This window comes from Cygnus atratus, chromosome 2 (assembly GCF_013377495.2).
Source record: "Cygnus atratus isolate AKBS03 ecotype Queensland, Australia chromosome 2, CAtr_DNAZoo_HiC_assembly, whole genome shotgun sequence".
In the NCBI taxonomy this organism is placed as follows: domain Eukaryota; kingdom Metazoa; phylum Chordata; class Aves; order Anseriformes; family Anatidae; genus Cygnus; species Cygnus atratus.
Genome location: NC_066363.1, coordinates 120,242,931 through 120,258,872, shown reverse-complemented (window position 1 = coordinate 120,258,872; position 15,942 = coordinate 120,242,931). Strand labels below are relative to the sequence as shown.

Below are 15,942 nucleotides of genomic sequence, written 5' to 3'. Positions count from 1 at the left end.
TGGACTTGAATCGAGAGTGGTGATTCTGCTTGGGTCTGTTCTGACCCCAAAGCATGGTAGACAGTAACTTGACACTCCTAAAAAGAATATTCTTCAGGCTAACTTTAGCATTTCATCATGCAGATAAACAAACTGGAGACATTCAGACATTTTATTTCAGTGAGTTTTATCTCAGTGACGTTATTATTCGTAGGAAATATTTGTTGAAAAGGGGGAAAGGAGACAAGGATCCCAATTTCTAGCCTCCTACTCTGATCATAAGGTCGGTCCCTGTGTTAAACATTATTAATTTGCAAGTATAACTACAAAACACGTATTTTATTTAAACCTTTTTGAATATGAATGGCTTTTCACATTTCCTTGTTTTAAACAAACCACTGCAAACAATACAATCCACAAAGGAAAGCAGCAGCCAAAACCAAATTTCATTGATGTTACCTTTTGGCTATCATCAGCCCCCTGGATGTGCTATATTATTACAAGAAGACATTAACTCCCACTAAGATATCCTAACTCAGCAGTTAGTTTCTCTTCAGCGAGCAGCTCCGGAGGGTGCAGCAGGTTCTACACAGAGCCTAGACTCTGACCCCACACCGTATACATGAAGGAAAAGAATTGACCGCTTTCAGCAATATTTTGTAGAGAAGGCGTTGTGGAAGGAAGAAAAGTATTTAGTATTTAGTACAAAGGGGTAACAGCAACACAAACATGCCAGTTTGGAAAGGGGGGATATAAAGGTTCTAAGCGGCAAAGAAACGCCGTCAGTCGTATATTTTCCGGCGGAACCGAGCATCCTCTGCTCGCACGGACTCTCTCTGAAGCTGAGGCTGCCCAGTGCTTCCCGGTATCACAGCCCTTGCACCTGAGGGCGAGCACAAACTAAACCCAAAGCCCGGCCGGGGAAGGCCGGGGCCCGCCCCGCTCCGCCCCCGGGCATCCGGTGAGCCCCGCGCCGGGGCGGGCGGGCGGGCGGCATAAAGGCGGGGCCGGCCCGCTCTGCCCCGCTCGCTTGTGCTCCTCGGCGGGTCTCGGCCTTCCTCCCCTGCAGCCCGGCCGGCCAGGTACCGGGGTGCTGCGGGACGGGGGGACCGGGGGACCTGTGCCCTGCGCCGCCCCCAGGGCTGAGGGCGCGCTGCCTCCTCCTGGAGAGGGGGCGCTGGGGTGGGTCGGGGCGGTGTGGTGTCTGTGGGGTGGGGTGGGATGGGATGGTGTCTGTAGGACGGATAGTGTCTATAGGGAGGTGTGGTGTCTGTAGGGTGGTGTGGTGTCCGCGTGTCGGTGTGCTAGGGGTCCTCGGCCTGCCTTGGTTTATAGGGCTGCTGCGTGCAGGGGGCTGCAGCCCTCCGGGGGCAGGGGGTGGGTTCGTGCTCGCTCCCCGCTGTCCGTGGGGTTAAAGGATCGGCTTTTGGGCTCTTTCCCTAGCAGGGGGGTGTTATGGCTTCGTACAGGGGCCTCAGCTCTGTCCTGGTGGTCTCTGGGAGCTGCTCAGCAGGGAGAATCAGCACCAAGCCTGTGCTGGTGAAACTGTCTGTAGCTGCAAAGAAATCACACTGGTAAGCTGCTGGGGGACCTTTGCTCTTTGCCACTATGCAAAAGTTTTCCGCACTTATCTCAGTGACATGCTGACATGCTAAAAGCAATGTGTGGTGTCAGAAGGGCTGTGGTATGGATCCGTTGGTTTGATGTTGGCATGTGTGCCAAAGGTACCCTCGGTTTGCTCACCTGTGAGCCGCTCCCTGTTCACCTCAGCTGGGGAGCCCACATCGGCCAAGTGTGCCGGGAAGGGTGGCCGTGCCCCTGGGGGCTCCTGGTTATGTACTGGGGGAAATGGGCAGCACCCATGCAGTGAGCCAGCAAGAACAGGGCACTCATGGTCCAGCCAGAGTTTGCCCAGGTGAGGCACTTCACTGGGAATTAAGCCTCTTGTGAGGGGTCTGGAGTGGGTAATCTAACAGCCTGTAAGCCTAAAACAAGTCCACTTCGCTGAGAAAGGAAGCACTTCCCCGAGCTCTGGTGTGCCTCTGTCCCATGCAGGCCTAATACCTGATTATTGTAATAAACTACTGACACACGTTGCAAACTGGTTTGAGATCAAACCATATATTTTGCTCTGAAGGCAGCTGCCTCCATTGCCTCTTCCTAGGGATTAAGAACTGTATTGTGGTCCCTGTAACACTGGTATCTGTTCCAGAGATGCCAGTTTCCTTTCATGCAAAGGGAGCGTGTTACATTCGTTGCTTTAAGTTAGTGCGATGAAGTTAACCTCAGCAACTGTATCTACTGTGAAGACTTATTGCTTCTGTTTTAGGCCCAGCAAAGAACTCGAGTTTCTAGATACTTGCTGTTTTTTTATGCACATGAAGTTTAATAACAATTTTCCCATATAACCCTAGCTTTGCATATATCTGTAGTTCTGCAGCTGTGAGAGTCTACTTCAGGAAACGTCACTATTTTCTCTAGGAAAACATTATTGTGCTGTAATACCAGAATCAGTTTTCCTGTCTTTTTTTTTTTTTTTTTTCCCCACGCTAGAACCTCTGCAAGTGCTCTGTACCATTTTAAAGGGAACTAAGAACAGAAAACATTTACCCTTTGACAAATCTGCAAAAGAGGAACTTGTCTCCCTACCCACCATGGTTTTGGCAATTTTTTCTTCCTGTTACTGGAATAGCTTTAAGATGTCCTAATGCTTGTGCTATAAAGTTTTCTGAACTAACTTGCTCTGTCCTTGAAGATGTCTGTCCCTCTGCAGGAATGGAGTTGTTTCCCATGCACCAAAACTTGAGACTCATGACAACATGTACATCCAAATGCTACTCTGAGCAAAGTTCATTAAATGTAGCCGAGACCTAAGTAACTTATCTTTTGGCAATTGTCAAACATGACTATCTATGTACATAGATACCAGTGTTAACTAAGATGTGAACAAATCAGGCATGTAGTGCTAAAGGTTGAAGTGTAAGCACCAGCATGCTCTACCTTTAGCTCAGAAGGAAGATATTTAATCCTTTGTGCTGTAACTAGAGATAAAAACCTGCCTAGACCAAGGGTATTTTTCTTGCATAGAATTCATACACTAGGGAATGAGTAGTGGTCTTTCAAGGACTTAAATGCCTGCTCATTGTGAGAGTTGCTGTGATGAGTATGGAGTGTGCAGGTAAACACATACCTGAGATGATGTGATTCAAGCCCATGACATCTTCCTTCATGTGAGGAGAAGAAAGTCAACAGCTTTAGAGTGCGTTCCTAAGTAAAACACTTTGAGGAGAGCCTGCTTTTTGCACTTGAACAATAATGATAGTACTGGTAATTATAGTACTATTAAATAATAGTACTGGTAAGAAGACTTACAAATCTTCTGTATTCAGAAGCTTCCTATGCTAGTAGTTCTTCAGCACAGTTGAGACTGTACCTTCATTTGCACGGCTGCTTGACAACAAGGGGTACCTACAAGCACAAAAAGCCATGGTCTTAAAAAAAAAAAAAAATCCTGACCTGAAATAGTAGGTTTTCAGCACTCAAGCAATTTGATCAAGCTACAAGTTTTGATTTGTAATCGCCATGCATTTCTGCTTCAAATGCTAAAGGGGCAACTGTTGCTATTTTATTAAGATGCCTACAGTCTTTGGGAGCAGAGTTGGAACTCGTGTTGGTGAGGGGTGGGGAACTTCTAAAGCAGGTATTCCCTGTCTCTTCCAAACGGTAAATCAATTTTGTCCTCCATTCTGGAGGAGTAAAATGTCCTGGAAATAAAATGGAAACAGGATAAATGGGTCAGACATGCAGCTGTAAGCCTATGTACTTGCTAGCCTGCTTCTGAGTGCTGTTTCAAAAATAGTTAGAATTAATTGGAAAACGCTTTTCAGTTCTGCAAGATTAATGTTTACATGGTCTCTTTATAGCTGATTTATCTAGTAAACCTTGTCTTTTATCAGGTATCTGAAGAAAGAGCCTCAAGATGAATTTCTTCCTGGAGATGCTCAAAGTCCTTGGACTTACGACTTACTACATGTTGGAGTCACTGGTGTTTTTGTTTGTGCCGAAACGTAAGAAGAGCGTTAGTGGTGAAATAGTATTAATAACAGGAGCAGGAAGTGGAATTGGAAGACTCTTATCCTTAAAATTTGCCAAACTTGGAGCCACGCTGGTTCTTTGGGACATTAATCAAGAGGGGCTCCACGAAACGAGCAGACTGGCTGGAGAAAATGGAGCAGTGAAAGTACATGCTTACATCTGTGACTGCAGCAAAAGGCAGGAAGTCTACCGAGTAGCAGATCAGGTAAAGTATCTCATTTGTGCCTCTGACATCATTCCAAAGCGTTTGCGATAAAAGTTTTAGCCATTTCAAAGCAGGAGATTAAAGTTAATTCATTTGATTATCGCATGTGCTACGTATTCTAAGAATACTGATTATTTTCTTTAGGGTTGTATACCTTTTGTTCTTTTAAAAATAAAAAAGAAGCTGGTTCTTTCAATAACTAACTTCAGCTGAGTGGCTTCATATTCATGCAGTTACTTAGCAAGCACTTACTGGCAAATACAGAAAGTCAGCTTATTGAAGCTAAAGCAGTATGTCATGTTGTGGTAATCTTTTCCAAAAAGTTAACCCTAAAGACCATACCTTGTACAAAGGATTAATGACTTAAGCAAATTCAGACGAACTTCCTGGCTGCGAGTAGATTTTTGCAAATGCACTTGAACAGATTTAATAAATATATCTCAAAGGCTTCAATATTTTCCTTTCTAAAGAGCTTTGTAAATATAGCATGTGGATAGATATCTTGGGCAGGACTAGCAGAAATGCCAAAAGCTAAAATTGCTTAACAGTTTCCATTATAACAACCTGTTCTCATTTGCTTAAGACGTTGCTAAACTTAACTGTTGGACTAGAAAATTTCCACACTGAGTGTTTGCCTGAGGATGAATTCTTAAAAAAAAAAAAAAGTTCAGCTGTCTTCAGGAACATCTGTTGGCTGAAATAATGTTCCTATTTTGTCCCCTAAAGTACTGCTTAAGAAGCTCTAGCCTTCTGTGTTTCTTCTATCTGGAAATGACCGTAGAACAAGCTCTCTGATAAGTAAAGCTTGTAAATTGACTTGCAGCTTACTCGGGGCTCATACCATTGTTCTTGGATTGTGGTAATGCCAATTGCCTGCTGGCTGAGGTGCACATCCTCCATCCCTGCAGAGTGGTTGCACGTTTCACCACATGCCTGTAACTGTTCCTGGCTGAGCTGGGAGAGGAGGAGGGAGTATTGTAGTTTGCAGAGCACTGGAAATGAAGAAGATGAGACCTGATCTGACGCTTCCATCTCTTGAGGATGAGCAGCAGCAGAACCCTTCTGGCTGAGCACAGAGGATGTGGCGTGGGTTAAGGATGATAAAAACAGAGGGAAACAGGAGTGAAGAGGTGGTAAAAGGGGTCTGTAACCGGTCCATGCATGAATCCTCTCTTTACACTACTATGTCAGCAGTTCACTAGCAGCTGATCCACAGAGAAGAGAACACACTACCACGGTTATTTCAGATGCATTATGTTTTGCTGACAGCTGTTACAGAACCACCCTGAAAGCCTTCTTGTCTTCTTAGCAACAATAAGACCATAGCAGCATCAAACACTGATTAATGCTGCTTATTTACTGCTGTATAGTAGGTCTTGGCTCAGAGTGCTGCCTCCCTCTTTGCAAAATGAGGCAGGACTGCTCCAGGGCTGCTTCTCCTGTGATTCAGCTACGCACAATAACTTGGGGAGGTACAAGACCATAGTGAATTCAGTTCACACCGATATGATCGGATACTGCTTTGCATGGCGCAATAATTTCAGTTATTTTAAAGCCAAAATGAAATGTAAATGATCCTTAACTACCTGCTTTGGGTACTTCATCAGTCACACAGAGACCAAAAAGACCAGTCATTTCAGTAGGAAGCAAACCAAAAATGCTGGGTATGCGGTGTCCTTGTTGCTGTCCTGTACCAACAGTATGACAGGCAGCTTTTGGCTGTCAAGAGCTATGCCTTGAGATGTGTTCATAACATCCCTGTTGCAGAAGTCCTACCAGCCCTAAAAGGAATGTGGCCTTCTCTGATTTACTCCTCTTCCTTCCCCAGAGTTTGGCTGGCCTTTAAGCACAGGGGGCTTTGAATTTATGAGGAAGCAGAAGCTTTTTTGGTATCATAGTGCAAGATTGCATTTGGGGTCACATTCACTTCCAGGGTCTCTTGCACGTTACGGGCTTGCTCGTGTGCTGTTTTTTGTTGCTTGTTTGTCAACATGACAGTTCGCAGCCCGTTTTCCACTTTTCGAAGAACTTTCCTTGCTGTTGCTGTTTTGCACAGCAGAAGCACACTTCCTGGTGATATTTCATGTTGCCTATAAAACGCCCAGTGCTTTCTTCCAAAGTTTGGAGGCAGCCGGGGGTGGTGAGGGGGCACCTCCCTTCATAGAAAGCAGATACTTCGGGATGCTGTTTGTGATTCATGGGAATTAGTCACTACCAAATTTCCACACACACAGAGTACATGTAAATGCAGAAACAAACAGGAAATAGCGCTTATGCTTGAAAAAGATGCTTAACCAGATCAGCTGTTTGCATAATGCTTAGCTTACCTAGGCTTAAAACAAACACCCAGAACATGCTTTCCTGCTCTGCATAATGGAGAGGTTTACAGTTCTGGAAGGCTGACGTTCCCTGCCCCACTAAGCCATTCAGTGAAGGTCTTCTGTTCTGGCCTGAAAGCAGAATGACGAAGCCTGGTGTGAGCGCCTTGGCTCTCTGTCGTGCACAGGGATAGCTGAGAGGGGAAGGGGATCAAAACAGCCAGTTGTTTGAGCAAGGAGCTGCCACATCTGGTTAGCAGGGAAGCAGCGTGACCAAAGGTGTTGTGAAGCTGGAAGCGTTTGTCTGGGTTGCGTGAAGGCACTCGGGTCTGCTTTGAATTCTCTCTAAAGTGTGAATGTATTTTGGAAAGCTTGGTAGAGACAGCCATCTCTAAACATGAGTAAAGGAAGAGGCTGCTCAGGTTTTTGCCTCTAGCTAGAATTGGGTGATCAAGGCTGTTCTTATTTGCTGCCGTATGACAGTGTTTTCATCTCCTCCTAACCCGAATGCCTCAAGCTCCAAGTTATAAACTGTATGCACCGCATCCATCACCCCTGTCCGTGCCTGTGCACCCAGAAACAGCATGACTGTCTATTCGAGTATTTATTTTCCCGGGGGGTAGCCCCTAGGGTATGGGTCCATGCTCCCAGGTTTGCTAAGATCCTCTGACCTGAGGCAGCAGTCTGTACTGCAGCATCACTTACTAATGATTACTGTCTGTCTCTGAACTCAGACTATTTTTTTTTTGGCTTGTAATGAGGAGTGCATACGTTGGTGACTGGATCAACTTGTCTAAGGCTGACTGCAAAGATCATGTGGCACTGCTTCAGGAATATTTTAATTGTTATATGACAGCACTTTGAGGGGGAATGGCCGAGGTGGAGAGGGGCTCTGGCTTAGGGAGCTATATCAAGGCTATTCTATATAATCCTACTGAGGCTACTTCCTTTATTTTTAATAATGCTTACTGGTTTAACAAACATGGAGAAGTTGGAACGAGTTTAAGGAAGACAGGGAAATTAAGAGAATAAATGGTGAACTCAATTCTTTACTGTTATACAGGTTACCCTACCCCTCTGGTCTGCTCAGTCACTGTATTTATGTAGGATATGAGATACCATTACGAAATGAATTTCCTGTGATCTGGAACTGGGTGGCTAGAGGGCATAAGAGCATAGTTTCCCAAAGCTACTCATCAGCACCTGTTTTAGCACTTGAAGTTGCAAATTCAACCAGAATAGTGAACTCACTTCCTATTTCCTGGGTAGCTCGGATTAATGAACTGTATTGAAAACTTTAATTCTCCTTCTGTGAAAACCGGTGCAATATCTTGATTTTTATCAGCTGCCTATGGTTGTCCTGTCAGGTGAGTCTATTCTTGGAAGCTCTCATTCTGGAGCTAAAATGAGAACTGTGCTTCCTCTTACTGAACTACATGCACAGAGGTTACTGTTTAGCCAACTTATTTTCTGGAACCATTTCAAAAGGATTCTGGCTCGGTGTTAGAATCAAAGCAAATATATTAGAAACAAAGCCTCTGCACCATGCCCTGCCCCCGAAGGCTCCTAAGGCTTTTGCATTCTGTGAATGCATGTGGTTTTTCACTCCCTCACCTAAACTGCAGATGCCTGAATAAAAGCTTCCTTTTATAAGGAAGATAAAATACCAAATCCCTAAAGCTTTTGTATAACTTCTGTAGTAAACTAGTGTCCTTCCCAGGACTGTCTCCCTTCTTGTGTTACTATGAGAACTAATATCACTGCAACTCTGGTGTTCTTTCAGGCTGCCTTCATGGAAAATCAACTTTTTAAAAAAAAAAAAAAACACTTTTAAATTCCTGACCCATAAAGTTGCTTGAAGTAATCAAGATATTTAAATAAAGGAGATGGGTCGTAAGGTAGAAATTAGTTTTCTAAGCTGTTTTTCTCACTGCTTATACATATGTGGAATATTTATGATCAAAAGCGACTGCTCATTCTAACCCTAACATAGTGAGGTAGAGAACTCCATCTGCTCCTCCAGAATGGTGCTGGGAGGTCTGGTTTAATAGGATAGCTCTTGTGGCATACACACGAAGCTACCACTAATGGAGAAACTGCTGTGTAGTGCTTGCTAGTGTCTAACAATTGCAGTCAGAAGATGTGGAACCTGTGGAAAACAGCTTTGGGAATCTTGAAATGCCCAAAATACGAAGATGCTATTAAGTAGTTGCTAGCTCACCTAGCGTGAGAATTTATGTACTGTGCCTCACAGCGTGGCATAGAAATGGCCCTTAATACAGAATCATTCATTGGTTTTAAGACTGGATTAATGTAGCAAAATACTTGTATTAGTAAAGGTCTCTGCAGTAGGGGCTTGCTGGAACAGTTGTAGCAAGAACTGTAGGTACTGAAGGCAGAGGCACGCTTGGAGCTGTTGGGACTGCTGGGCTCCAAGCGAAGTCCAGTGGTGAGATCAGCTCCAAACAGGTGAGAACATGCAAGAACACGAGGTATTTGGATCTGTAACAAGCGTAATATGTTCACCTTGGTTGAGATGTGCAACGCTTCTATTTCTTATTTTTATATATCAATATTTTTTGTTATGCTTTATTTGTTGCATAATAATCTTAAGGCTTTTGTTTTAGGTTAAAAAAGAAGTTGGTGACGTTAGCATCCTAGTCAACAATGCTGGTATTGTAACTGGGAAGAGGTTTATCGAGTCTCCAGATTCGCTTGTGGAAAAAACTATGCAAGTGAACATAATGGCACACTTTTGGGTAATGCTCTCCTTATATATACATATTAAAATATCTTAACATGTTTACAGTTTTAATTTTGCCTTTTGGAATTGAGTAAAATATGCAAGGGTATAGAGATCCCATCAGTTCAGTAAAAATAATGCAAGAAATTATTTTCTATGCCTTGCAGTCTGTGAGATTTTAAAAAAAGGTGGGAGAATAGATCCTTTGGGAACTTCTGGGTAGGTAGGTGGAAGCAAAACTGCTTAGCATTTACAAATGCTCTTAAGAACTGAAGGTTGCCATCTGCTAAGTTCTGAGGCTAGTCAGATGCTATATCCCTCAATATTCATTGATGTGAAGCAGGCCCCGCCTAGAGGTTGCTGCTCTAGTAACAGAACAGCTCAATTCTGTTATTGTTCTAGTTACTTTGTGGTTATGATAGTTTTAGTAAGAAATACCACATGTTCAGATGATGCTCTTATACTAAGTAAGTGGGGCTTTTGTCCAAAATGAATAATTTAATTTTCTTTCTTTCAGGGAAGAATGATCACTATATAGTGTTTTTACCATTAAAGAATTGCAAACAGGATATTAAAACATGCTTCAGCTTCTTCATACTTAAACTTAATCACAAAGATTAAGTAAATTTAATGGAAGGAAGACATGAAATTTAAATTTTTGCTGGTTTATAAAGTTTGTAGCGAGGGCTTAATGTCCATTTGAAACAATATAGTACTGAGTTTTGCGGTTTAAAAAAAACAACAGCTAGCTGAAGCTGTGTTTTTACCTTTCAGCAGGTTAGCATCTGTCTTTAGCGTTGAAGAGAAAACAGTACTGGTAGGACCTGCAAGGTCCCAGCTTAGGTTAGAGTTCAAACAAAATTCCTGTTTTCTTTCCCCACTTGTATAATGGAGGATGGGGAGGAGACACCTTACTTAAAGTACAGGCAGAATTTCCCTATAAATAAAATCCTCAAAATATTATAGCAGGGAGCTTACTTGCTAAAATGTTTCACTGGAACTCTGACTTACGTTGCAGACTTGCAAAGCCTTCCTCCCAGCAATGATAGCCTCTAACCATGGACATTTGGTTAGCATCGCAAGCTCAGCGGGACTGATTGGAGTCAATCGTCTTGCAGGTAGTGTATTGAAGCTAACGTTCATTTAGACAATTAGTGTGGTTTAAAGTCCTAACTCTGAGTTCCTGAGTCTTTGTGTATAGGTAAAGCAAATAGTGATACTTTCAAATCAGCTGACCTTAAATAGAGCATTCCTTCAAAAAGTTTTCCAGATGCTCAGCAGTGCTGTGAAACACTGACAAGGCAATAAGAGGATCTAGAAGCTTCATATAGAACTTAAACAACAAACGCTGTGGTTCTCAGTTTCCAAAGTTAACCTACAGGTATTTTGTGGGGAGGAGGCCACTTCTTTTGCAGATGTGTTCTCAAGCTAAGCAGGGTCCTGTATAGGCTTCCTTATCTCAAACCTACTAAATCCAAATGTGGTACAGTGGTAGATGTGTGATATCTCATTTTGCATTCTCTCTGCCACTCATTCAAGAAAATCTGCACAGTGAAAGTGTTGAGATCAGGGCAAATTCAGAAGGAATTCCTGGAAAATGCCTGCAAAGCGAGGAGGAAAATGAAATAAGTGGCATAGCAGTAAAAGAAATCTAGCTTCAAGGCAGTGATAATGAAGACAAATTGAGATGCAAGCTCAATTAGCTCAATGCAACCACATTAGAGAGTTTTGAAAGCTTGAGTTTGCTTAAAAAGCTAGTTCATGGATTCGATGATAAGGCCTGGTACAAAAAGATAATTTAATCTGCAGTTGTTCATTGTCAAACAGGAAGGTGACAGAGAGGTGATTGGCAGACAGTTTCCCATCTACAACAGTGAACTTAGGAGAAGGAAAGTAAGAGTGAATCACATCAAACAAGTTTTATTAATAACGTATGGAAATGCTTCCTACTCCCTTGTAAAGTGTTATTATCGGACAGTAATTTTCTGGTGGTGGTGTGTTTATAGTTTTTATAATGTAGTGCTGGTGTTGCACACCATAAAAACTGAATAGTTTTGTCCTCATTCTGTCAAATACTGTTACTGCTCCTGTGACCGTGTTCAGTGGTAGGACTCACTGAACCTGTTTAGTAAGGTTTAATTAAGAAGTTAAAATGTTTAATTGCAATTACTGTTTTATTTTACAGATTACTGTGCAAGTAAATTTGCAGCAGTTGGTTTTGCAGAGTCTGTTGATGTAGAGATGAGAAGTCTGGGGAAGACTGGTATTAAAACTACAACTGTGTGTCCTTATTTCATAAGCACAGGAATGTTTGATGGCGCTGAGACCAAGTGAGTAAGCTGTTGTAAAGTCTTTATGCAGCTTCCACATTATGCATGCTGCGTGCTCATGTTTCCTTTATGGTTCTTACAAGCTAGACTTTGCTCTGCTTTTATTATCTTTAGGGCCTCACACAGCTAAAATGCTGTTCAGTGACTGGGCAACCTAAGTGACAAAGCTCTTGGTACTTCACTGTTCATTTTAGCTGAAACATGAAATGTAATCCATTTGTCGTCTTTGTGAATCCAAAGAAATTTGTTATAAGAAAACACCTTCTCTTTCAGGTGGTCACGTCTGCTTCCTGTTCTAGAGCCAGAGTATGTGGCTGAAAAGATAATGACTGCTATTCGACAAGACCAAGAAATTTTGTTCCTACCACGCAGTCTGTATGTTTTCTTTGCTTTGAAAAAGTAAGTCATATCCTTTCTTATTTTCCTCTCTCTTTTTCTGGCCAGACTGAAAACTTCTGACTAAAAATGCAAACTAGGCTTCTACTTGCTGATACGTATTCTCATTAAGTTCTCCACATTTCTGGAGGCTTTTTTTCTGAATTTAGTTTCTAGGGATTTGTTCTACCCTTGGACCACAGAACAATGTCAGAAATGTCTAACTGGCTTGCTCGCTCCACTGGGGTGTGGTGTCACTGCAGGCTTTAGAGGCTGGGCCTGCCCTCAGGAAGTGTCCCGCTGGCATTTCTTGCCCCAGCAATAGAGCGCTTCCAGCCTGGCTTGCAAGAGCCAGGAAGTTGATCTCTGGTAACAACGAAGGCAGCCAAATGAGTGTAATCAGTATTTTGAGAGGACCAGTGGTACTGTATTCTGGAAACTATAGTAGCTTTCTTGGCTAGTATTAGCCAGGTGAAATGATTTCTGTGATAAAACTGCACAACTCCTCTGAACTCTGTTTTGGTTTGTCTCTGCTTCTCCTACTCCTCTGACTTACAGCATCCTGCCAGTGAAAATCTCTGTTCTCCTTGCGGAATTTGCTGGGGCCTACAAGTTAATGGATAACTTCAAAGGTCAAGGGAAGAAGGACTGAAAATATGACAAAATTCAGCAATGCAAAAGCAGAGCTTTTTAAAGGTGGTGGTAGGAAAGGTCTGCTTCTGTAGCAACTGTGAACTTAAGGTGCCTCACTTCTAGTTAGTAACATTTTTTTAAGAAAATTGCTTTTTAATTAGCTTTTAACCGTTTTCATCTGAACTTTTTATCCAATGAACTGTTTCCTTTTTGCCTCATTATGGAAATAGATTAATTGAAATAGGTTCCCTTGGTGGTCTATTATAATGCCTTAAATACCATTCTGCTTCACAAATTAATAATCGACATTTTTGGGGGGGAGATGGGACCAAGAAATCTTGTGATTGGCTGGGAGCCAGGAGAGCCTCTAATGGACCCGACCCGACCTCTCAGTGTCATTCACTGGACCGTGAGGAGGGGCTGTACTGCCAGTGCCATTACCATTCCTTGGTAAACTGAGGAACTCAAGAGTTTCCTGAACCAACAGATTCAAGTTTATACAAATGGAAGTTTTATGCAATGAAAATGTGCTCTGTTGGTGCAAAATGAATGTAATGTATCAGTTTGGGGGGGGTTGGTGATCTCAGGGTTCACAGATGACTATGCATGTCTTGGGGGGGGGGAGGAAGGAATGAATGTAAATGACATTTGTGCTGCTAATTGAATTTTTGTGTAATTTATTTTAAAAGCTAACACTATGCCTGCAACTTTGTAGTAGAATTCTGCATACCTTTTAAGTGCAATATTTTAGGAACAATTTTAACTTTTTGCCTCCTAAGTGGAGTACACTTATAAGACTAACAGTCTAGATGGGCTATCAAACATCTTGCCAAGAAGAACATCAAGCTACTAAAAGCAAAGGTATTGCATGGTATAATCAGGGCTTCTCCTGTGATTATTTCAGAAAGGAATGGTGCTGAGGGAACTGGAGTCAATGGGACCACTACAGCTCCAGCTTGAGTAACAGCATCATGTTCTGTTCCTCTGGATTGGGCAGAAGGTTGCCTTGTGCCTACAGTGACTTGTTTTACTTTCCTTTTACTCTTTGGACTGTCCTCTGGTAGGCTGAGGAAGCCTTGCCCTTTCTGACAATGACCACCAGAAAACTGAGAACAACACCATGACTTTAGGTAAATCCTAAACAAGAAAAAAGATTATACCTTAAACGTATGCCGTTTCTGCACATGCTGGTTAAGCCCATCTCATGTCACAGTAGTCCATTGGCAATTGGCAACACCTACAAACTAAGACTATAAAATTCTTTAGTATGAAATTAATTGCAGACATTATAAAGAAAAAGGTGACTTTTATAAAAATAAAAAAAGTCCCATGATGGCCTAGAAGCTACTTTCATTTCCTTTCGCTATACACTTAGTGATGTTTACTGATTGAGAAAAGTTTACATAGAACTATTTTGTTAATGATGAGCAAGAAACAATGGGTCAAACAAGCATGTTAAAAATAGCCTTACAGTTATGACAGATTGTGAGGTAGAATTCAGACCGATGAAGAAAAGATTTGTCTTAACTGTCCTTTCAGATCTGTATCTTTTCTGTCTCTGAAATTCTGCTCATTTTGCAGTACACTTCAGGAAATTAAAGTTACTAATTAGAAAATAGATATGCCTTATGTTGTGCCCATATGTATGTACATAGCACTGTTTGCTGGTAATAAAGTCAACAACTACTACAACTGTGTGGTGTATGTGCTTCTTGTGGGCTCCTCACCTCTTAAAAAATATGGAGGATCTTTCCTAGTAATGTGCATGAGAAGTGTATCTCCATAAAGCTTTTATTGCTTCAGAGAATCATTGGGCTTGGAAGGGACCTCTACTCAGAGCAAGGCTGACTAGAGCAGGTTGTTCGGTACTGCCAGGTTTTGAGTATATCCAAGGCTGGAGGTTTTACAGCCTCTCCAGGCAATCTGTTCCAATGTTTAACCATGCTCACTTTTTTAATTAAATTATGCTTGTATGGATTTTTTTCCAGTTTGTGCCCATTGCCTATTGTCCTTTCACTGGATACCACTAAGAAGAGTCTGATACAGGCCTTTAAGAATTCTGCAGGGAAGAGACATCTAGAATGAAGCTGAGGCAGTGGTAAAACATTATTGGTCAAATGAAGCAAGATTCATGTCCAGAAACTGAAACTTTCAGCTGCATGATAGCAATTAAGATTTAAGTGTCTAGAAAAAAAATGCACTTTTGTGTTTTTCCCTCTTGTTGGTCTCTTTAACAAGCAATTTCTTCAGGCGATATTGTTCCTGAGAGAAGATAAACTGAGAAACAGTCTTTGATCTGTAGATGTAGGTGTAAATTGCTTCTCAAGGCATACCATAGTCCAGGTCTGCATTTTAGAAAAGGGGATCTGATTCATCAGTTCAGTCTGCTTGATGACATAAAAGAAAGATCTTGTCCCTGCTTGTCCTGGAGTAGAACATAATGGCCCTATTATCTACCTGTGCAACTGCAAGAGATGAATGTTGTGTGATAGTGATCCAGGTGGCTACAGCTTGTGTGTGTGCTGTCTTTCTGGAAAGAGACAATCCCCATCGTAGGCTTGAATAGTAGCAAGAAGTAAACAGAGCTATATTGCAAAATCACACAGGATCTTTGTCTTCTGGATTACGAGTACTAGCTTGTGTGATGATTACTTTGTGACTGGAAGATAATACCATATCCTGCTGATGGTTTGATCTCCCGTAAATACTAAGCACATCAACTGCCATTGAACGACAGACGTGTAGAGATGTGCCCTGGAAGTTAAGAAACACAAATGCCTCCCTTGGATTCAGGAGGAGATATGAGGCAAGTGTGGAGATCTTCTGCTACCATATGAACTTCTCAGGATCACGGATGGCTGACTTCCACAATGACAGTGGTTCTGATTACTTTCCTGATGCCCAGAAGTACTCTTTCCTCCTGCACCCAGCAAGAAAACTCCTCAAAGAAGGATTTCTGTGAGACCCAGACAAGAAGGTAGAACACAAAAGAGTATCTCAGTTGTGACAGCACCATGGCTGACAACAGTGCAGAGTTGCTTTCACATCAGGCAGCTCTTACCAGAATAACTGGTTTCATGACCATTGCTTGGAACGCTAAATAATCCCTAACACAATAACTGGGTCCCAAAGTTGATTAGGATGGCAAGGTTGGCTTGACAGTCATCGATACAGTGATTCAAAGACAATCCAGGGCATAGTGTTTTGTTACCTGCTGTTTCTTTTCCATATGAGCTCGTATTCTTGTGGTAGCAGATGTCTTAC

General features: G+C 42.3%; 1 protein-coding gene across 5 annotated transcripts; it reads left to right on the top strand.

The window, feature by feature from the left end:
* Positions 1 to 925: 925 nt before the first annotated feature.
* On the top strand, positions 926 to 14,370 carry LOC118251204 (short-chain dehydrogenase/reductase family 16C member 6). 5 transcript variants are annotated; one of them, XR_004779703.2, is made up of 8 exons: positions 961 to 1,061; positions 3,936 to 4,279; positions 9,225 to 9,356; positions 10,359 to 10,458; positions 11,526 to 11,670; positions 11,944 to 12,069; positions 12,604 to 12,756; positions 13,583 to 14,370. XR_004779703.2 is itself a non-coding variant. In XM_035553115.2 (8 exons), the coding sequence occupies exons 2-7, from the start codon at positions 3,959 to 3,961 to the stop codon at positions 12,695 to 12,697; spliced, it is 918 nt and encodes a 305-aa protein (XP_035409008.1). In that variant the 5' UTR covers positions 961 to 1,061; positions 3,936 to 3,958; the 3' UTR covers positions 12,698 to 12,741; positions 13,583 to 14,370. The 5 variants fall into 5 exon arrangements, 4 of the variants coding, with proteins under 4 accessions (XP_035409006.1, XP_035409009.1, XP_035409008.1 ...); XM_035553115.2 differs by having other exon boundaries at positions 12,604 to 12,741; XM_035553113.1 differs by having other exon boundaries at positions 926 to 1,061; positions 12,604 to 14,370.
* Positions 14,371 to 15,942: the final 1,572 nt, after the last annotated feature.

Excerpts from the sequence above, each read along its gene's own strand:
- LOC118251204 (XM_035553113.1), top strand. The coding sequence starts at position 3,959 with ATGAATTTCTTCCTGGAGATGCTCAAAGTCCTTGGACTTACGACTTAC. Across the intron at positions 9,357-10,358 it reads ACATAATGGCACACTTTTGG|ACTTGCAAAGCCTTCCTCCC; the intron begins GTAATGCTCTCC and ends CTTACGTTGCAG. Across the intron at positions 12,070-12,603 it reads GTTTTCTTTGCTTTGAAAAA|CATCCTGCCAGTGAAAATCT; the intron begins GTAAGTCATATC and ends TCTGACTTACAG.